Consider the following 20,994-nt stretch of genomic DNA (forward strand, 5'->3'; position numbering starts at 1 on the left):
TTTAAAGAAAATCATAGTTGGTGATGAATGTTTCTATTACTTGATACTTTAAAACATATTAATAATACAAATACAGAAAATTCAAAACAAGAAGATATTTAAAATGCAGATATTATAGGTTAAGTCAGTTTGCTATATTTTATGTAAAATTTATATATTCACATATTTAAATAGCGCTTACATTTGATCTGCAAAAGAATCATTTGTTTGTACTCCTTCTTTGAAAGAAGAAATATATATAGCAATTTAACATGAAACTTCAATGCACCGTAGAAGTTAATAACAGATTATCTACAACAAATGTAATAAGAAGAAAGCCACAGCGTTCCATTTTAGTAATTGGAAGACATTCAGTAAAAAGTACAGGCTTACATATTCTTTGGCAAACATTACAGAATAAACAGGGTACTAAATATAAGGTAAAAATATCAGAACATGTTTTTTATTATTCCATTCTAATTTTTTTTATTTGTTTCAGATTGATGGCAACATAGATCAAATATTTACAAAATTTATTAATGATGGAAAAGCTACAATTCGAATGATAGAACCTCCTCATGATTTAATTATTCAGTCTGATACAATTCAGTTGAAGAGTTTTATTCATATTTTAAAGCTTGTAATATCTAAGAAAGCAGATCCATCAGTTCTTACTATTTCAAATTTAAATCCAAAAGATGTAACTTCCATTCCAAAGACCAAAGTTGTAGTTAACAAACCATCAGAATATCCAACTCTGGAAGGCTTTCCAAGAACAACTAAAGAATTACATTTAACAGGATTAAATAGAAAATCATTTGATAGACAAATTTTAAGACTACAAAGCTTAAGAGTTTTAGATTTGTCCAATAATCAAATTTCATCTATACCAACAGAATTAGGTGCTTTAGAGCACTTACAAGAACTTATTCTATCACAAAATCGTCTCAATAAAGCATTGAAATGGACGTGGTTGGAGCAAACTGCTATTAAAACTAATTTAAAATTATTAGACATAAGTGATAATTCGGTAAGTTGAAACATATTTAATATGTGAATATAATCTTATGAGTACATACTTTTATTTTTTATTTTGCAGTTAATAATATTACCAGAACAAATTGGAAAACTTCATGGTTTAGTCAATTTTAAGGCCAGCAAAAATATGTTATCATATTTACCACAAAGTATTGGAAAATTATCTAGCTTAAAATATTTAGATGTATCAAAAAATAATTTAAATTATTTGCCTGGAAGCATGAAAAATCTAAGGCTCATTTTATTAGACGTTTCAGAAAATAAATTTCAAAAAATAGATTTGTATTTCACATGCAGAACAAGTGTACCAAGTTTACTTGAATTTGGAGCCAGAGAATTCCTTAAAACGGGGTTTGTGTGATTTATGAATAGCTATTTCATTTTCTATTTTTTAACGTTTTCCGATTGATGGAGAAATGATTAAATTTGTTGTACTTTTATAGGTGTCCATATGATGCAAGTATAATTCCATTCACGTTGGTAAGGTATTTAAATGAAGCAAAGTATTGTGTCTGTGGTAACCCTTGTTTCCAATATTATATAAGAAAATTTGTTGAGTATAATTTAAGTACTATAGCTAATAGTGTAAAATCATCAGAAAATAGTACAGTACAGTTTGATTGTTATTTTTGTACAATCAAATGTGAAAGTTGTTATGCAAAAGTACGGTATTAAAATACTTTTTTAAGAATTTAATTCTATCTTTTATAAAAATGTTTTATAAGTATATGTATAATAATTTATTTTCAAATAAACCTGGAAAAAAATTAATTTTATCATTTTAAGGGATAAAGAAAAATACGCAGGTTTTAATTTCACTAATTATTTAATCATTCGTAAGTTTTTGTAGTTTACACTCAAGGTAGACAAATTTTTCTTGCATGATAGATCATACGCATGTAAATACATCACACATACATACATATTTAATAATCTTCTTAATTAAAATATGAGCTATCATCACATAGTAATACTTAATAATCGATAAAGTTGTTATCATTTTAATAATTTTGTACATAACAGGTATAATTAATAGCTAAAATTTTTCACAGCACTGTCATACTTTGATGGTAAAAATCTTGTAGATATACCGTGATTCTAACTACAACTTACAAAATTTATAACATTTGCAAATGCATAATTGTCGTTTTCATAAGGTTTCTACTTTTTATTAAACATTTCAAAAATATGAAGTTATTTCATTTTTTAGAATCCAACATACTTAAACGTATTTACTTTACTTTGAAAAATTTACTACCTATCGTTATTTAAACACAAATGTCAATATTATTTGGAATTTTTGAACGAAGTCAATACCTGTATATACATCATTACAACAAAATCGATATCATTAATTACTTATTTAATATTTTTCCTTATTCTTGTTTTTAAAAAAATAGACTAAAGATAAAAGAATATTATTGCGATAAATATGTTACTGTTATTTCTTTTTCTTTGTATCTTTTTTAACAAAATCAAAATCAGAATCGTCTATGCTAAGAAAAAATTGCAGCGGCGTAACTATGGTCTTTTTACCCACATGTGGTACAGAAAAGTCAATATCTTGATATTTGTTTTCATCTATGCCCCCATATGCTTGTATAGGTTGCATAAAAATATCTGGATCTTCTTCATATGGAACTAATTTCATACAAGTGTCCTCACTTAAATTACTTGATGGAAAAACATCTGTGTTCTATTGTATGTGATATAAATATTTGTCAAGTTACTTGGTTGATATTATATTTTTGTAAGATCTGTAAACTTAAAAATATTAATACAAACCTGTACATCTATATTATTTTGATATTCTACATCTGTAGAACCAACTGGCATTTGTAAATCTTTTGTTGAGATCATATGATTTTTTAAAAGTCCTCTAATTGCTGCATTTTTATTGAGCCTACATTTCTTTAAAATAGTCTCCTCGACTTCAGTCTGTTTTCTTTCAACAGTCTTAATCTCTGATAGAGATGAGTCAGTACCACTTTCTACATTTGAATTGTTATAACCATAATTATTATTAATTGAAGACGAACTTTTATTTGAAATAGTATTGTGAGATTTTAAATTAGCTTCTGTTTGTCTAATTCTCCATTGTTCTTCAAGCTTTTCATTTGAATAATCAATACCACCTGTTGCCTGCAAAATTGAAATTATTTTTTTGATAAGTATCATGTGTATTAGCTTATAGGTTTACAAGTAATATTTACTTCTCTAATAGAGGATGCAATTTCATTTTCAGGAAGGCAATACTGCTGTTGAGATAAATTATCACAGCTTCCATTATAATTATTATCATCACTGTTACCATATAACTGCAAAATATAACAGGTATATCAACTTATTAAATAATTATTTATGAATTCATTAACTTAAATTAATGATTATATGAAAAATACTAACATTTACATTTTTTGGAATCTTGTGCTTCCTTATTCTTTGGTTTCTATTAATATAATCTTGTTGAAGTACAAACAATGGATTTTCATCGCTACAAGGTATTTGAGTCCTCTTCTTAATATCAGTAAATAAACTCATTGTAAGTATGTCTGAAAATAAAAGAAATATAAACTTAAATTATACATAATAAACCTGTAAGATTCAAGAATTATGTAAATGTTTCAAAAGAAAGTACAACTATATATTCATATAAATGTAGTACATGCAACAAAAAAAGTACCAGTATTCACTCGTGTAGATGAAAAACGCATTTAAATTTTGTTCATAAAAGTAGAAAATTGATTTTCTATATTTTATCTTATTACGTCTTAATCATATAACCTCACTTCAATCTACAATATCGCAATAAACTGAACTATGAAGTATTTAAATATAATTCGTTAATATCTTCTATATTATAATCAACAAGGAGATCCATAAATTTGACTGGTAGAAAAGTTGTCAAATGAACCAATTAAATTGCAGCATAAAAACTTTAATGTTTTAAATTTAAATTTAAAAACGAAACAAAGTAACCTAAATTTTCTTATAGCTTTGCATATTTCTTTTCAATTGATGTATATATTATATTCTCCGTTTAAAAATAATTTCTTATGTCAATTCTAAGACATATTCTTAATCTATATACATTGTTATCGTTAATTAAGATTTAATTGCAAGCATACATGTAAATCGGTATAAGAAAGATAAATTATGCTTTATTTGAAACGAGATTGTAGTGATTTGAATAAATATGTTCATTTTCTCGAGGGAGTATTATAAATAATCGTTTAAACAATATAAATTTAATAACAGGTAAATTAAAATATTGCCATATATTTTAATGTCTTTATTATTTATTCGCAAGTATTACAAATAAGCTTTACTATTTCAGAATGGAGATGTATCGAACATTTAAATATTAACACAAACAAGAAGATTTGTTCTTGTATTTGCACGGTTGGAGTCATTAGTAAATTCGTGAATTATATAAATTATATACCCCTTCTACTAACCTAAGTTCACTGGCTGAATCATGGAATGACGTTGTTTGGAGTAATGTTTGTCAGTGAACTGTCAACAGAATTTATCTTTCCAGTGGTTTTATTTACATAAATGATTTTCTTTACCTCTCGCAATTAGTATTCAGACGTTGTACAGATGTACGCTTGGTTTATAATACTTTGCGAGTGATCATTTTCTACGTTATTCGTCGTTTAAAGGATATATTTCTACACGTGGACAATGCAGGTTAGAATTTATTAATAAATAATAATCAATTTAAATTAATGTTCATTTTGTTATAACGTAATGATAGTGCACTTGCTAATAAACTTTCATTTGTGACATTATTTTGAAAAATTGCTGTTATATATAAGTTGACGGCAGTTACAATATTAAACAAAAAAATAAGAAAACATTTAAACAAATATTGTTTATCTTACAACTGTAATATTAAAGTTTGAAAATAGATTTTGGCATTGTTATTGTCTTCTGATGTTTTGTTTCAAAATATCGAAACAATTTATTCTTCATAACATAAGTATGTAAAATTCATGTTTATTATGTTCACATCCTAAGTAGTCATTTTCAGAGATATAATAATTTTTCGTAACTTTTTTAATCGAATTGGTTACATGTATAAAGTATACCTGTTAACATTCATTATTTTATAATTTGCATGTGCAGTATCGAATAAAGTGAGCTTCTCTAGGAAAAATGGCGTTACTGGAAAAATAGAAATTTTTAGAATCTTAATTTTAACGATGTTGATATTAAAAGTGACTTAGAAAACAAAATAATATAATTTTCGATTATTAAATATTATAAAATATAGTATATAATTAAGAAAGATGAATAATACATCAAATGATAAAAATCAAATTTTCGCGCGCAAATATTGTGCGCTAATGGTGGGGGAAGATGGGACTCGCTCCCCGTATAGTCATTCTCCAGGGGCCGCCTGCGGAGAGGGGCAAGCACTCGGGGAAGCCTATGCGAAGGGGTCGGAGTAGTAAGAGGGAGAAAATTTTGAAATATAATCTATCATACAAGAGCTTATTAAAATTCGAGAGGGAAATTTAAGATAGGCAACATGCTTGCAAAATAAGAGAAGCGATCTCTCTTCGTTAAATCCGATAATAAAAGACGTTTTTATAAGCAATACAACCCCTTTCAATCTTCATTATTATTTTTCACAGCTATAATAAATGGCCCCAGACAAAGAAGCAAATTATTCTAAAAATATCATGAAACAAAGTCTTTTAATTGTATTATCTCGATGATTACCAATCCACCCCTGTTAACAACAAATTATTAATAGAATTGTACAATGTTAAATGAGAAAATCACAAATTGTCAAGTGTTAAATCAGATTAGCCTGCCCTTGGGAGACTCTAGCACTCGAGGCGTTGAAAATTTCAAGTAAAACCGTAAAAAGGTCGTTTACTTTTGGACCTCTTACGGTTTCATCTCGGTGGTGGTGGTGATATCGAAACATTTGTACGTAAACCACACCACACGTGTCGAATACTTTCATTGGCGTATGTGTGTGGAGGGGGGCAAGAGGGTGGGTGGAACATTTAATTCGAGCTTACGAGGGAAGTCGTTGATTGAAGACGAGGTACTCGTCAGTTCTGTTTCGACTCTCTTTCGAGCTCCATTGTTTATATTTGTATACATATATATTTTTCAAGAAATGTGTCAATAATTTTGATAAGAAAACAAGAATTTCTCGAATGATTGTAAAGAATAATTTAACACGCGTGTGTTGTACGAAAAGAGTGGTCTCTTTGTCGTCAAAAGTTTGACTGTTCCTTCAATTGAAGGATGACGAGTTGGTCTCGTCAGCTTGTTCCTCGAGTTGCAAGGTCAATCTTTTGCTCCATAATTCACGACATTGCAATCTGAATAAAATGTGCTTTGTGCTGGCCCTTTGTGTGAACTGGCACCGGTATACAATAATTGCATCCGAAACTAACGGCAAACGTTTCTCTTGTAAGTTTGCAAAATATTTATCCTGAGAATAATAAAAAAAAAATTGCTATGGATATAGTGAAAAATGCTTACTTCGGTTATTCGTTGAATTTCAATAAATAATTATGTAAGGAAAGAAATGTGAAAGTTGCGAATTTAATCGGCAACCTCTCTTTTGCGAGAAAAGAAATTCTTTTTGAGAGAATACTTTGAATATTGTAAACGTATCACTATTACCTAAGGGTCTTCCAAATTTTATCAAATACACTTTTCGATAGTGTTCGTCATTTGTATGTTTGTTACAACGAATACGTGTACGTAGACTGATAAGAGTTCGTTATCGATACATTTATCTGTATCTTTCAATCGATAATTTTGTTAGTAATTTTTTATATCTTCATAGGGATAGGTACTTCCTATATACATAAAATATTAAGAATGGAATTTCTGGTAATATTTTGTAGAAAGTTATTTTTTTTTATCTTAAAAGGAAATCGATTCAATGTAAAATGGTAAAAAGATGAATTTTTCGAAGGGATATCAGAAAAACACGATCAGAGAAACAGAGTGTTATGAACGTTGCATCGTGAAACTAGCACGGGGCTTCACCTTTCCCCCTAATTAATTTCATAGTAATAGCAGAGTTAAAAAATGCTTATCTTCCCCTCTGAAAATGCGGATGTGCTAGCATATTCTTCAATCAAGTATCATTAATCGAGCTTTTCGAAGCCTCGACCTAATTAATAACCCTACGATACATTTTTATCAATTTCTTTTAACCCGTCTATTACTTCGATTTTTCTAATGATCATTCTTAGAGAATGAGAATCATCGATACCTTTTAGAAACGTACATACGTTTCCTTTGTTTATTCATCCTTTTTCTACTTTTCTGTTGAATAGAATCAGTTCCTTAGAATGGAAGGAGTCTCGTTGAACTCCTTAAATGGAATTGAAAACTGCAGTGATCTTTAGTAACAATAGATCTTGGAATGATTTCTCTTTAATTTAATTTTGCAAATCTCTGAAACGTTGCTGGAACCATTAGCATAATTAAATGGAAGATAGGGTGCTCTTCAAAAAAATTTGGATTAACCCCCCGATCATTCTATGATTTTAAAATTCTAGCCCTTGTTAAGAAAGTTAAGGAACCTGTTCCCTCCCCTAAAATGAAATATAAAATAATATTAACCCTTGGACGATGGATCTCTGGAAAAACGAAACCAGAAATTGAATCTTGAACCCTAAGGATTCGTCAATTTTGCTAAGAAAAATTGTAAGTTTTGGCCCGTAAGAGATAGCAAGTATGTCAAGGGTAGCCAGATGATCCTAACAATAAGAGGTCACTTCCGGTTAGTTGCTCACTCGCCTCGTATTATTCCCTCCAACTCGATACCTTTTTTAACGTATTTTGTATTGGCTATATATCTTTAATAAACGACGTGTTATTTGATTAGCTATTTGTCAAACAGCAGTTACTATCATTTACATTTAAATTAATGACTATCGTGAAGATTATTTCGATCGTTGTTAACAATGCGTAGTACTTGTTAAACATGTTTATGTAAATTAATGCTTGAACTAGATTACCAGGTAATTAAATGTATCCAACTGTATTTAAATTAAAGGGAATAATCACCTGCTGTTTAACATTTTAATCTGACATTACATGTCAAACGTATGTCATTCAATTTTTTAGGACTGCAATCTTTTTTATTAATAATCTCAAAACTTTCAAATGACATATCAGGAAATTATCATTTGTTGTTATAAAACCTTTCATCTTTGAATTTTCGTTCATTCATGTTTTTTATTTTGTAGAGTTCAACGGAACAATTAACCCATTACAGTACGGGAACGTTGGAGGAAATCCTGGATAATCCGGACGGAATAACAACGCGAACCGTTTCCGAAAAGATCATGAGTATCTGTAAAAATACTATACACTGGGTGCTCTTTTTGGATGTTTTACTCGCCTTATCAGGTTTGAACTTTCTATTTTATTTTATTTTAATTATTTTACTTCGATAGTAATTGAATACATTGTACTGCTAATACGAATAAAACTTAATCAGATCATCATAATTTGTTATCGAGCGGTTAACGATAAGCGATTGTGATCATTTTTATATTAATTCATTCAATTTGCACGTGTCTGCTAGGAAATGACGGCTCGCTAATTGAAGTGACGTTATTATATTAGGAGGTAACTATGCGGAAGTGCATGTATCATTCATTCTTCCTGGGCGATGTCTATGAACTTGGAAAGAAATTTAAATTTTTACCGCAACTCATGTTAATTGTTATATTCCCTATCTTTTAGGGGGGGATTATGGAACTAATTATAGTCACACTTCTAAGGATACAAATAATTAATTATGTACTCTATATATCAATCGTAATTTCATTCTCCGAAAAAAATTATTGAAGTACTTGATTGGAAAATTGATTAGTTTAGAAGATATCTTAGGGAGAAGATATCTAAGATATCTTTTGAACTAATCAATTTTCGATTCAAATACCTTAAATCTTTCTTATAGAGAATAAAAATACGCTTCTATTGACGTACAGCAAAGTACAAAATTCCAAAAAAATTGTTTCAAATAAAATTGCACATTTTTGTTCCTGTCGATTGGCGTACACCTTTTTGAAAATCACTGATATTGTGTGTACCATTCACTAAGTTAGTCCGATAGAATGTAGCGTGATAATCGATGACCATAAATTATTGGTTATTGCACTATCGAAGGTTCTATTTAAATAAAACGCAGACTAGAAACGAAACCATGCGTGCAACGAGAGCTGACTGGAAAACCGCGAACTCTGGTAACACAATACCGCATGAGACGACTGTCTGCTTAGAATTTTTCCGCTCGCATCGCGTTAAATAACTTGGTGCACACGGGTGCGGTGAAACGTCAATGAACTGTGCTAGAATACAAACTGCATTCGACAAAAATACCGAGTCTTAATTAGCGCTAGAAGCAGTCGCAAATGAATTGTCACACACGATATGATCATAACATTTAAAAAATTCACCCTGTGCAACTTACCGAAATAATATTGTAGATTTTCCCTTGTGTTCTCTAGTAAAACTGAACTGAAATGGCACCTTTTCCTCGCGACGATACGTTAAAGAATGTGTCAGCGAAAGAAGAGCCCGAGTTCTTCCACTTCAAAAAGTGTTTACACTATCGCATTGTTTCGTTCTCGACGAATTAGGGACACGAGTTTCGTACCAGCTGAGCCCTGATTCGTTGATTTTCGAACGGTCAAACACCGAAGCGCCTGTAGCACGGCAATTTTGACCCCCTATAAAAATTTGACCTAGATAGAAAGTAGCGAAGGACCTTTTTTTATTATTTCTAACTCGAACTAGAATTCCTTTGTTTATTTTTCGTTATTTTGATATTCGATAGTTATATACGATTTTTATTTGGCTATCATTTAGCTATCGTTGTTTATAAAAGAATTCATAAACAGAATAGTTTCTATAAACATAAGATAACGCTAGTGGAAACGAGTGGTAGGGTGATGCAGTTTCCGGTTGCGGTCGAAGGCACTTGGGTAATCGGATTTTCAGAGTTAAATTTCTTGCTTAATCAGCATACATCTTGAACAAAACGTTATTAACGTATTGCATATACTTTATACATTAGATTTGCATCTCGTGTCAACATAAAAGATGCAGAATCATGATAAGTTTGCTTATTATTATCAGGTAAAACGTAACATCTCGCGGACAGTATTGCGCATGCGCGCGCATTTAATACTTATCTAGTGTCTGGCGTAATAGGCGCGCAGTATAGTGTGACACTTTACACCCAATTAGAGGAACCGCGCTCCTATTTTTTTTCTACTCTTTCCTCTATTTCTCGCTGTCCATCTCCATTGTTCTATCATTTCTTACGTTCTTCTTTCTTTCCTGTCCGTTCACCCTTTATTCTGTCATTCTTTCGCACGTTTACGCGTGTACACGTGCCAAATTGAACATGGTCAAGAGCACGGGAAACGAGAAAGTAGCGCCGTTACGGAAGGCTTCTAAACTGGTCACTAAACGTAACGTGTACAGCATGTGTGAGTATTGTATAAGAATAGACAGAATAAAAGGCGAAGAGAATGCTGGAAACACGTGCATTTTCGTGAGTAATCGCGTAAAAAGTTATGATCCTCTGCGCATGCGCAATATTGTCGTGTAATGATTCAACGTTCCCGCTTATTAGAGACACATTGTTAATATGAGTCACGTTTATGTACCTTATGTACATAAGTGACTGTGAATAATAAAACATGGGAAAACAGAATTTCAGAGATTGCATTTACTTTAATATTAAGATCGGAGACGTTCGAAGAAGCTCCGGACTTCCCCCACAATTTTTAATAACCAGGGACGGATTTAGAGGGGGGCAAATCCCTCCCACACTTAGAAAATTTTTGCATGCATCGGTAACGCGATGTCTTTTACATTTAGATACGATTCAAAAACAATAATTTTTTTAATTATTAATCATTTGTTTTATATTTCAGTTATCGTACTTTTAGCAGTATTGGAATTCTGGACTCTCCCACAACAGGGTATCGGCTTTTACTGTAATGATCCAAAAATTTCATTTAAGTTTATGGGGGACACCATTTCTATGACCTTATTGATAGTTGGATGTCTCTTAATGCCGCTTTTAATAGTACGTATAAAAGCGAAATAATTTTTCAAGTCGCTGAGCGAGCGACAACGAATAAATAGAAAGATAATTATGCTTCTTTTTGTAGTCTCTAAAATTATTTTACGATGTTTTAGATATGGATAGCAGAGTACACCTGCCATCCGGCAAACGCGTACAGCAACGATTTAGGATGCGCTGGTTCTAGGATGAAACAAATATGGTTATGGTATGGTCATTATTCAATCGGAATAATTTCCTTGGTATTCATATGCGATGTCCTGAAAACTTTGGTCGGTGAACCGAGACCTCACTTTTTGGATACGTGCAAACCACGCGAGGCTGAGAATTGTACCGATGAGTTAGTACTTTTTTTTCTTTATTTTATAGTTCATTTGAAGCATCAACCTTCTGCACTCCGAGAGTAAAGCTTTTAAAAAGTAAAGGATGAAAAACTTACAAGTGTGATATAAAAAATTATAAATATGTATCATTTTGACTAATGTATTTTTTGTTTCAGGTATGTGGAGACATACACGTGTACGAATACGATTGATTCAAGCTGGTTCGTCTCGGATTCCAGTAAATCATTTCCATCTGGACACTCTGCTCTTTCTATGTTCGCATCTATTTTTATTGTGGTAAGAATCAGTGATTTGAAAAAAAAATTCTCACCGAAGGTTTTTCCACAACGATGTACACTTCAGTTTATTACAATTTGTCACAATAGATAAAGCTGGTAGGTTCTGATAGATACAGATAATAGCTTTTCAATAGCTTTTCACCTTTTTGACCATTTGTTCCCTTCGCTATTCGTTGCTCCCCCGTGACGAGCGATTTATTTATTATCTTATAACTTAATCCCTTTTCGTAAGCCGGTGATTAAGTCATAAACCGGGATAAGCCTGGTCACTAATACCACCAGCACTTATTTAAGAGGGTCGTCCTTTAACGGGACACTAAGACTTCTCTGAATAATTACATTTAAGCTAGGTGTCTGCATCTTTCAATTATACACAGTTCCCTTTTGTTCGCAATGAAAAGAGGAAAAGCTTGAGAAATTGTAAAAAATTTTTAATTATGGAATATTGTACATTACATTAACAATTCAATGCACCGGTTAGGCGAACTAATAAAATTCATATTTCTTTTAGTTGAAAACTACAAGGCAGCTTTCTTCTATCACCACCTGTTGCGGGTGACAGTAAATTCATAAAGCCATCGGATGCCACCCATTCACATTTTCGAGCTTAGAATTTCGTTTATAGCATCGTGCCGTAAAGCCATCTAACTAGACGTCAAATTTTCAGAATTTTCTTTCAAATAGAAAACGCTTTACGACTTCATAAGTCTGCGATGCACCGTTCGCCAAGGGATTTCTACGAACCTCTCATACCTGAAAACGACCTCTCATCGTCGAATGCGAATGAAATCCTCTATTCTAACTGATTTCATTCTTTTTTTTGTTACAGTGGTACTTACAAAATCGGTTGCCAAGTCGGACATTTTTTCTGAAACCGTGGCTGCAATGTATGATATGCTTGTGGACTGTGATATGCTCTGCAACCAGGATCAGTGATAACAGGCATCACTGGTGGGACGTATTAGCAGGGGATATCTTAGGACTAGCTTTTAGTGCGCTAACCGTGACAGTGGCATGTCGTAGGTTTCGTTTTAACGGGGACGTCTCGCAGATCTATAACGACCCTGTAGAAAACGGTCAGATCGGTTTTAACAACAAAAGGCAACAAAGTGTGAAGCAACTGTTGCCTGAAACAACCGTTGAAGAAACTCGTGAACTGAAAAACGTTAAACCGACCTCGTGGAAGGAATAAGAGAAAATAAGTATTTTGATAAACTATACTTTTTACACAAAAATTACCGGTGAGACTTAATGCATAATGCGACGCATTAGGCGTTGCACTCACTAAAATTTATTTATTTCTTTCGAAGTTCGTGAATATTCAGGATTACTTTGATTGCTAGTCGAAAAAAAAAAAATTAACAATAGAGGAATAATGTTAAGTAGGGTACAATTACCTCCGATGGTAAAAGGTGTTTCCTTGTTTTGAGATGGTGAAAGCCATTGAAAACAAGTAAAACGTGTTCCACCAGTTTTATTGAGAGCTTTGGAATATTTTCAATAATTCCTTTCAGTCTTTAGGAAGCTACATATCAATATGAGTAACTGTAAACTTACAGTCACCATGCTAATAACATTCCCTATAATAATGATTAAACGTATCAAACGACAAATTTTAATTTTTCAACAATATTAGTAAGGGTTTGAAAATAAATGAAATCTAATTACCTCAGTATACAAAAGATTTTAATATAATAATTAAGGTTTTATGATTCTACAATTTAACAGTCAGTGTACTGAACAAACAATAGTTACCGTTATTCTTTACACACGGTACTCCAATGATATTATTGTAAATAAATAAGAATTTTGATAGGAAAGAATAGGCAAATAATCGGCTGGAAAGGTGACGGAAATCAAAGGTGGATTTTTATTATGAATCGGTATTCTAAATTCGTTAAATTTCGGTGGTGTAGATAAAGAGTATTATTATAACTTTTATACCTATATTCTTATAGAGAGATGTAGTAATTTTGATAAGAACAAAATATTTTAGAAAGTTCATAGTGAATAATGTAATGGATTGAAAGAATCCTGTATGGTTTTATAAAACATATACAAGATTTTTGCACTCGTTAAACAACTTAAAGTATGGTGCAAACTAATATTCACAAATATAATAAATTGTATCGCGAGTTTGTATTAAGTTAAGGAATGAAAAAAGTAGCTTTTACTGTTTCATATGGTAGCTACGAAAGTAATTCAGTTTTTAATTTCAAAATAGGAGTACATTCCCAGTAATATTCTAATAGGAACACATAAAGAGATCAATTCAAAATCGTTTGAACAAATTAGAAACTTTGTTCAGTATTAAACTAGAGGGTCCATTAATAGTATTTTCATAAACAATTCTTGTAGTAAGTTAAAATTCTTTTAGAACACGCACATGAAAATGGTTCAGTATTAACCATTTATCTTTATGATCTTATGATAAATCATAGTTGTGCATGTATAATTCTATATTTGCTCATAGGAGTCTCTTAAGTCTTAATTTATGATTGTGTATTAAAAGTTTGATGGTAGCTTGTCAGGTGATTGAGGATTTATTCATTAATTATAACATTCCGATTGTGATGCAAAATTGTAAATACTATAAGTGTTCTATTTAAAGAGAACAGTGGGTTGTTGAAAGTATTGTAATATAATTGTGTTTTAAGAACATTTGTACGTATATATATATCTATATATATATACACAAATATATTCCCTCAAGTTTGAATCTATATTAATTTCTGTCTTCTTTCTTGTACTTTTCAGTTGAGGCACTATGGATTTAATTTTGACTTTGAAAGAGTGATATGTCACCCTATCATGATACTTGAGGGTTGAAGTACAAAAGTAAAGTATAGATGACAGAGCCGGTCATTCGTCAATGACGTTGAAACGAGAAAAAGAAAAGACTTCGGTGACCCAGAAATTTCCCTTTCGCGGTTCGTTCTCTTTTCTCGTATTTTTTTCTGTTCGCGCGTAAATGGATGGGATTTAATTTAGCGGTCAGGTTGAAGCAATTTTTTTTTTTTTTTTTTTTTCGTCAAAGCTGCTATCCGTATATGCGCGTAGAGTAGCGTCGTGTATTTTTTTTTCCTCCTCTCTTTTTCACGAACGAAACAATCGGGCAAGGGGTGGAACGTGGAAACGGGAGAGCGTGGAGACTTGGATAAAAGAGAGACCAAGTGGCAGATTAACGTCAACCGACGTAGCCCATTCATAACTGACCTCTACCGCCTACCGCCTACACGCGAGCCTCTACACACGACGATTTATAGAATTGGAAAAGCGATATCGGAAAAATAGTAAACTTTATTGATGAATCCCTTCCCGACCTTTAAGCGCGATATCGCCGCGATCGAGTCGACCGCATTCCCCTGCTGGCATCGTGCTACAGGTGGCATGTAAGCCAATCCGTGATACTCTACCTCTTTTACCAAAACATATACGTGCATGCAACATACGTCTTATTTATTTTTTTAAATAATATTTTGTGTAGGGTTTAGGATTTCTAGGTTTTGTTCGTTAGAGGTAACAGTGTAGAGGCAGAATCCACCTACTTGTCTTCAGCCTTGAAACAGCCCAAAGAAAGCCTCGAGCTTATTCAAACTCCCAGCGTTTCTTTAATAATTGAAATTTTGGAAAATTCATAAACTACGTTTTAAATAACACATTTTTATTTATAAATCAAAAGGAATTTTTGATTTGACGCCGATGGCAGCTAGTAATCGATGCTATAACTTCGCCATTTTGTAATATTATTACTTCCTAAAAATTGATATATAAAGTTCAAAGTTACATTTATATCCCCCGAAAGGATGAAAAATTTTCTATTTGCGATTATCTATGAAAAAAATTCGCAAAGATCGCCTATTCTTAAGCACCTCAGGGTGGTGTCTCCTCAGAACGCTTGGGGTACCCGAGTACCTCAACCCTTAATCATTAACAGAAGAATTAAGAAAACTATTGATATTCTTATTGAACAGACGCATCGTTAATTAATTCGCTAAGAAAAATTAATGAAAGCGTGGAACGGTGGATGAAAGGTGTAGGGGGTGTAGGTTGTGCAGGGGCCCAATAGTGACCGGAAAGAAGGCAGTATCGAAGATATCGGCGTATGGGACACTGGCAGCTTTGCGGGGTTTAATATCGCGGCATTCCCTTTATACTAGGAACGGAGTACAACGCGAGATCCACTTTAATCCTAATATACCATACGTACGGTGCGCTGGCAAACTAATGGCCGCGCCTCCGAAACGTCGAAACGACCGTCATTCGTATAAACATAGTCGAAACGAAAGAAATCATTCGCCACTGTCATCAACGAATTTCTACCGGATTTTCTGACTAAGCGAAATTTCAATCGAGCCGCGTTAGATGGCGGTACCGGTTGCACGGTACCACGATGCTTCGGACAAAACATTTTCCGCTCGCGATGTTTGTTCGAATCGTAGGAAAATGTTTGTCTCGTACGCCTCCTGCACGACGTCTTCCTGACGAACAACGAATTTAGAGAAAATGTAAATTTCTCTCTGGAAAGGTGCATTTATAAGGAAACTTGGTATAGACACTGAAAATTGTTGAAATAATTTTTATGAATTAATTATAGAAAATATTTTTCGTTGCTCGATTGGTCAATTGTTTCGCCACCTCTGGTATAGGCTAGGGAGAACGTACGCCAAGACCAGAAGGACGTCCTGTGACGCATTCAATTGAAAATCTCAAGGCACCCTCGTGCACCGTTCGAAGATAATATATAGGGTTACATTACCTGCAAAATCGATCGGTTATTTTGGTTCGAAGGAAAATTTTTAATGAAACGCCGTTAAAAATTTCAAGCAACCCGATACTTTTCTGCGCCCTTTTAAACGAAACTACGTTTACTAAAAAAAAAGGCAAGTGACACCCTCATTTTTTATTCCTTTAATCAGTCCGCAAATTATTTCTTTAAATTTTTGAATTTTCCTCGCACTCCTTTCTTTTAATTTGTAACATCTATGGACCGAAACGAGACTAAATTATAGGCGGGAGCATTTAAGGGGGATGGTGGAACATCGCTCTGGCGTTCACCCCCATCGAAGGAAGGGTAAGCTAGCAGAAGTGGGACCAGCACTATTTCTCCGATCCTTTTAAGGATTAAATGAAATTTCTAACGTAAGGATATATTAATAAATTGCTCCATGAATTTAAAAAAAAATGCAAAATTCCTTTTGAGGCCCCGGGCTAAGGATAGCTCTAATAATAAATCATTTTTTCCAGGTTTTCAACCGATGGTCCCGACGACCCTTCCGCCCCTCAGTCTTTCGTGGGTTGAAATTTGTCCTAAAATCGGTTAACCCTTTGGCCCGGACACATTTCTGATCATTCGTCCCGTGCCAGACAAAGATGGAGGATCGACAGGCAAGAGGGAAGCGAATGGTAAGAGAGAGGGAGTAAACGAAGGAAGGTAAGTGGAGAAGAGAGGAGGGAAAAAGATAAGGAAAGAAATGAAGTCTCGCAGGTTCGTCGTGGCACTTTCACCTGCCGGGCCCTTAAGGGTTTCAAAGTACGCAGGAGGAGCTGCGGTAGAGGGGGGCGAATGAAAGAGAGAGAGAGTGAGAGGCTTACGCAGACGCTCGTTACACTCGCGTAAACAGCGGAAGTCGCAAGTGCAACGACGAGCCACGCCGATTCCTTTAATTTGACGATATCCGCTTTAACGGAAAGCCGGTTGATACGTTCCCTTTAATATATACAACATAAAAAGTTTCACGACGAATAAAGCGACTGGGAGTAGGAGAATGGAAGCGAGCGAGCAAACGTGCGAAAGAGAGAATGCGACAGAGTGCGGAGTAGGAGGGTGAGATGAGGAGTCGTAGGTGGAGTGTGAGTTAAGGGGCGCGCGCGCAAGAGACAGAGAAAGAGGGGGAGCAAGAAGGAGAAAGAGAGGAAGTACCGACGGGTGGTGGTGGGGGGACGACACGAACGAGCGAGACGACAGGGGAGATCCCGTTCGACAGAGACGGTAAATACTCGAGAAGATTTTGACCAACTCCCGATCCTAGTGAATTTTTTTTTTTTATCATTCGTCTTCTCTCGCAACGTAAATACGTCATCCTTCGGGATCTTTGTTCGTCGGATCGAGACTAGAGATTCGAAAGGATCCGACGTTTTGGCGAATAGAGAAAATCATTGGTTTTTCACAGGTAGGACCGGTCAATAGTTAACCGTTCGATCGTTCGAAAGACAAAGAGAGTCGCGGCACGAGCGAAAGCCGCGGCCGACGAGAGAGAAAGAATACTTTAACCGTAAGAGAGACAGAGATAGGTAGATCCGAGATAGAGTAAAGAGGACAGCGTACGGGATAGACGGAGAGAAAGATAGCCGAACGTGCAGAGACGATGGCTCTGAGCTACCGGCAGCTTTCCTATTGTCCACGCATCCCTTCGGATAAATAGCCCTCGGAATTTACAGGTAGCTTGAAAAAAAATCTTTTCTCTCTGATTCGATAGCGTTCATCGCGATTCGTATTCTCAGAGATACGTTTCATTTTTATCATGGAACGAGAAAATTGTAGGAAAATCCTGAAACGTTTGCGGATGGTCAATTCCATATCGGTCGGCGGGGTCTCGTTTATTTTTGCATTTTAAGGCATTGAAGAAAAGAAAATGTTAAAAAATAGGAAAAAGCGAGCGCTCGGGCACAGGGTGAGCCGAAGAGAGGGCGGCTCGAGGGAGGAACCGGGGGAGTGGGAAAGATGTGCACAAAAACGTACTGACGAACATACAATGAAGCAAAAAGAGGTATCTAACCTACCAACGCGAAGTAGAAGTCTGTAGACCCGGGAAAGAGAAGAGTTGCGCTCGCAGGATCGGGCTATACTAGCTCGACCGGACTAAAAGTAGAAAGAAGACGAGTTTCGTCGACAGAATTCTTTAAAACACTTGTACAACCCCACCTACGTTGATGCACCATACGTCGTTTGTTACTGGACGACAATGACAGGAACGTTCATCGAAAGAATTCCTATGTTTATTCGCCATTTTCGAATGAATTTATTCATCGAAAACTTGCCCTTTTCGTCTATAGAAATCGTAGTGTAATTCAATACGTAGTTAGGATTTTGCTATCTTCTAATTTAACCCTAGCCGGCTCAGTCTTGATGCAAACTTAGGAACAGGTGCATACGTTTACGTCAAGTTTCCAATCGAACGATTTTTATATTTCGTACATTAAATATTACACAATATTTAAAAAAAAAAAGAATAGTACAAAATTTGGGAATTGAGAATGAAAACGAATCTAAATCATTAAATTTTCAAATCAAAAAGTGTAACTTTCTCTATGAGTTTTAATATTAAACTTGTTGCACAGTTTTCAGATTTTCAACCAAAGATTTTTACATAGACAGCTTTTTTTATACATTTTTTTCCTTGTCCTGCGCTACCACGCCCCTTTATCCCTCAAGGCATCCTTCTAGATTGTCCCTTTTCAAACAACCTCGAAAACTCTCGGTATTGAGTTCGTTCCGAGAAGCCTGATACCGCTATACACTGTCCAACCTTTTTGATTCTGAATGACAGAACTAAATGTCGGTTTCTAAAGAAAAAAAAGGCTGTATTTTTAGTACAGAAAAAATATTTCTAATGAATACATTCATTTTAGTATAGTCAACTATATAATATTAAAGAAGAATAGTTTAGTAAATTCTAATACTTTTGTTATAGAATTTATCCTAGTAAAATTTCTTACTACCACATGATAGACTGATACTTGCTGGTCCCTGGGATTTAACCCTTAAGTATCATACTAGAATGACGCCATAGTCACTAACAACCCAAAAGGTTTCTGCATCCTTAAAAATAAAATTTGAAAAATTATTCCAAACATTCCAGTTACAAACCTCCATGTCTAGTTTCGATGCTACATATCATAATAATTACCCAAATTGCCAAGGAATTTCAATGTCTGCGTTTACTAAGGAATTTACAGAATATCTTGGCTGGTGCAAAAAAAAGAAGAAATGAGATTCATATTCGTGTGTACGATAGTTTAGAAAGACGGAACGGTCGGGACAAGAGAGAGGGCTGACGAAGGTATTCAGGTAGTTTCCTACATTCAGGCGAATCCGTTTACTTGCCCGCCCTGGAGCGCCCTGCACCGCGATGAATGTCTGTGCGTTTCCCTTTTGCCCTCTGCTTCTCATCCCGGCCTAACCATCGTCAGGCCAGGTCTGGCCAACCATCACCCGATACCCTGTCCCACACCGCACCGTGCCCTCTGCTTTTGTCTCGGAGAATGTGCACAATACCTCTCCCGAGGAACCCAAGCCCTGCATCTTTCTTTGCTACGTCTCGATCTTGCTTTCTCTCTCTCTCTCTTACTCTTCTCTTCTTTTTTTTTCTTTTCTTTCGTTTGATTCGGGTTCCGTGACTCTGTGAAAAGAACTTAATCACACGCGGCACCAAGGATTTGTCCCTTCTCAGGTAGCCTCGTATCGCATCCAGAAACTCTTTACATTTCCTTCCTTACCACTTTCTAAGGAACAACATTTAGCAGGTGCATTTACTCGCTTTGTCTATTTTATTCCATACTTGGGAGCGTACACCTACGTCCTAAGACCTATCAGATTAATAAGTTGACGCTTATGCATTTTCATTAATTAGAGATAAATAATAATTAATACAAAGGTGGCTTTACACATTCCATTACTAATTTTCCTAAGTTTAGCTCTTACCTCATATGCGCATGCGCACTCCTATGCGTTCTATCACTGCGTGGAAGGTTAGAAATACTCAGGTTTCAAACTTTTAAAATAGTTTACCAATATTCCTGTTTCTCTATTTTATCCTGTCCATCTACATCCAAGCACTCTGTTCAATATGTAGGAAATTAGAAATGTTTAGTGCATCAAGCTTTTAAACAGCTAGAAAGAAATGATTTATACTACCCCGGCTTCATACTTTCAGTTTCCCATGCTCCTCCATCTTGCCTCACACGCGCATGCGCACATCTGTTTGGCGCGTAAAGGATTAGCGATGTTTAGTGTTTAAATTTTGAAATTTAAAACAGAGAATTCCAAAGCATCTTCTGTCGTTGAAGTTTCTTATATTATTTTATACCTTACCTTTGATGTTAATTGTTCTCTGAAAGTGACATTGAAAGGATTTAAGGAAAGAAAAATAATAGATTCAGCTTTTGAAAAACTTAACGTATTCTATATTTAACAAACATTTCTTTCATGTTCGATATTTACAATCACACAATGCGCGTGTATTTACTAACATATTCG

At 34.3% G+C, this 20,994-nt stretch overlaps 3 protein-coding genes and 1 long non-coding RNA gene across 10 annotated transcripts; 2 read left to right on the forward strand and 2 right to left on the reverse strand.

Moving 5' to 3' along the window:
- The first annotated feature begins 45 nt into the window (after positions 1-45).
- Lrr47 (Leucine-rich repeat 47) lies at positions 46-1,836 on the forward strand. The gene is made up of 4 exons (XM_034325424.2): positions 46-419; positions 479-1,009; positions 1,079-1,368; positions 1,461-1,836. Exons 1-4 carry the CDS (start codon positions 252-254, stop codon positions 1,690-1,692), a joined length of 1,221 nt encoding a protein of 406 aa, XP_034181315.1. The 5' UTR covers positions 46-251; the 3' UTR covers positions 1,693-1,836.
- Positions 1,837-2,305: 469 nt separating this feature from the next.
- On the reverse strand, positions 2,306-9,598 carry LOC117604879 (uncharacterized). Of its 5 annotated transcripts, none has more exons than XM_034325432.2 (5): positions 9,488-9,598; positions 3,424-3,569; positions 3,231-3,335; positions 2,803-3,159; positions 2,306-2,713 (listed from the first exon to the last, which is right to left on the reverse strand). In XM_034325432.2, exons 2-5 carry the CDS (start codon positions 3,556-3,558, stop codon positions 2,459-2,461), a joined length of 852 nt encoding a protein of 283 aa, XP_034181323.1. In that variant the 5' UTR covers positions 3,559-3,569; positions 9,488-9,598; the 3' UTR covers positions 2,306-2,458. The 5 variants fall into 5 exon arrangements, with proteins under 5 accessions (XP_034181323.1, XP_034181324.1, XP_034181322.1 ...); XM_034325433.2 differs by lacking the exon at positions 9,488-9,598 and adding an exon at positions 4,590-4,703; XM_034325431.2 differs by lacking the exon at positions 9,488-9,598 and adding an exon at positions 4,476-4,616.
- LOC117604878 (phospholipid phosphatase 1) lies at positions 4,569-14,764 on the forward strand. Of its 3 annotated transcripts, none has more exons than XM_034325425.2 (6): positions 4,569-4,710; positions 8,256-8,418; positions 10,962-11,116; positions 11,230-11,453; positions 11,613-11,733; positions 12,565-14,764. In XM_034325425.2, exons 1-6 carry the CDS (start codon positions 4,705-4,707, stop codon positions 12,925-12,927), a joined length of 1,032 nt encoding a protein of 343 aa, XP_034181316.2. In that variant the 5' UTR covers positions 4,569-4,704; the 3' UTR covers positions 12,928-14,764. The 3 variants fall into 3 exon arrangements, with proteins under 3 accessions (XP_034181316.2, XP_034181319.2, XP_034181317.2); XM_034325428.2 differs by lacking the exon at positions 4,569-4,710 and adding an exon at positions 6,078-6,456; XM_034325426.2 differs by lacking the exons at positions 4,569-4,710; positions 8,256-8,418 and adding an exon at positions 9,866-10,511.
- Positions 14,765-19,048: 4,284 nt separating this feature from the next.
- LOC117604883 (uncharacterized) lies at positions 19,049-20,692 on the reverse strand. Its single transcript, XR_004581519.2, has 5 exons — positions 20,666-20,692; positions 20,440-20,575; positions 19,646-20,324; positions 19,480-19,557; positions 19,049-19,301 (listed from the first exon to the last, which is right to left on the reverse strand). It is a non-coding gene; the product is annotated as an uncharacterized LOC117604883 (long non-coding RNA).
- Between the last annotated feature and the right edge of the window lie 302 nt (positions 20,693-20,994).

The sequence above is a fragment of the Osmia lignaria genome, chromosome 5, assembly GCF_051020975.1.
Source record: "Osmia lignaria lignaria isolate PbOS001 chromosome 5, iyOsmLign1, whole genome shotgun sequence".
Classification (NCBI taxonomy): Eukaryota; Metazoa; Arthropoda; class Insecta; order Hymenoptera; family Megachilidae; genus Osmia; species Osmia lignaria.

What these genes read in the sequence shown, in the direction of transcription:
- Lrr47 (XM_034325424.2), top strand. Translation starts at nt 252, where the DNA reads ATGAAACTTCAATGCACCGTAGAAGTTAATAACAGATTATCTACAACA. An exon ending in AACAGGGTACTAAATATAAG is followed by an intron (nt 420 to 478) that starts GTAAAAATATCA and finishes TATTTGTTTCAG; the next exon opens with ATTGATGGCAACATAGATCA. An exon ending in TAGACATAAGTGATAATTCG is followed by an intron (nt 1,010 to 1,078) that starts GTAAGTTGAAAC and finishes TTTATTTTGCAG; the next exon opens with TTAATAATATTACCAGAACA.
- LOC117604879 (XM_034325429.2), bottom strand. Translation starts at nt 3,731, where the DNA reads ATGCGTTTTTCATCTACACGAGTGAATACTGGTACTTTTTTTGTTGCA. An exon ending in AGATTCCAAAAAATGTAAAT is followed by an intron (nt 3,336 to 3,423) that starts GTTAGTATTTTT and finishes TATATTTTGCAG; the next exon opens with TTATATGGTAACAGTGATGA. An exon ending in AAAATAATATAGATGTACAG is followed by an intron (nt 2,714 to 2,802) that starts GTTTGTATTAAT and finishes CACATACAATAG; the next exon opens with AACACAGATGTTTTTCCATC.
- LOC117604878 (XM_034325425.2), top strand. An exon ending in GCTGAGAATTGTACCGATGA is followed by an intron (nt 11,454 to 11,612) that starts GTTAGTACTTTT and finishes TTTTTGTTTCAG; the next exon opens with GTATGTGGAGACATACACGT. An exon ending in TCGCATCTATTTTTATTGTG is followed by an intron (nt 11,734 to 12,564) that starts GTAAGAATCAGT and finishes TTTTTGTTACAG; the next exon opens with TGGTACTTACAAAATCGGTT.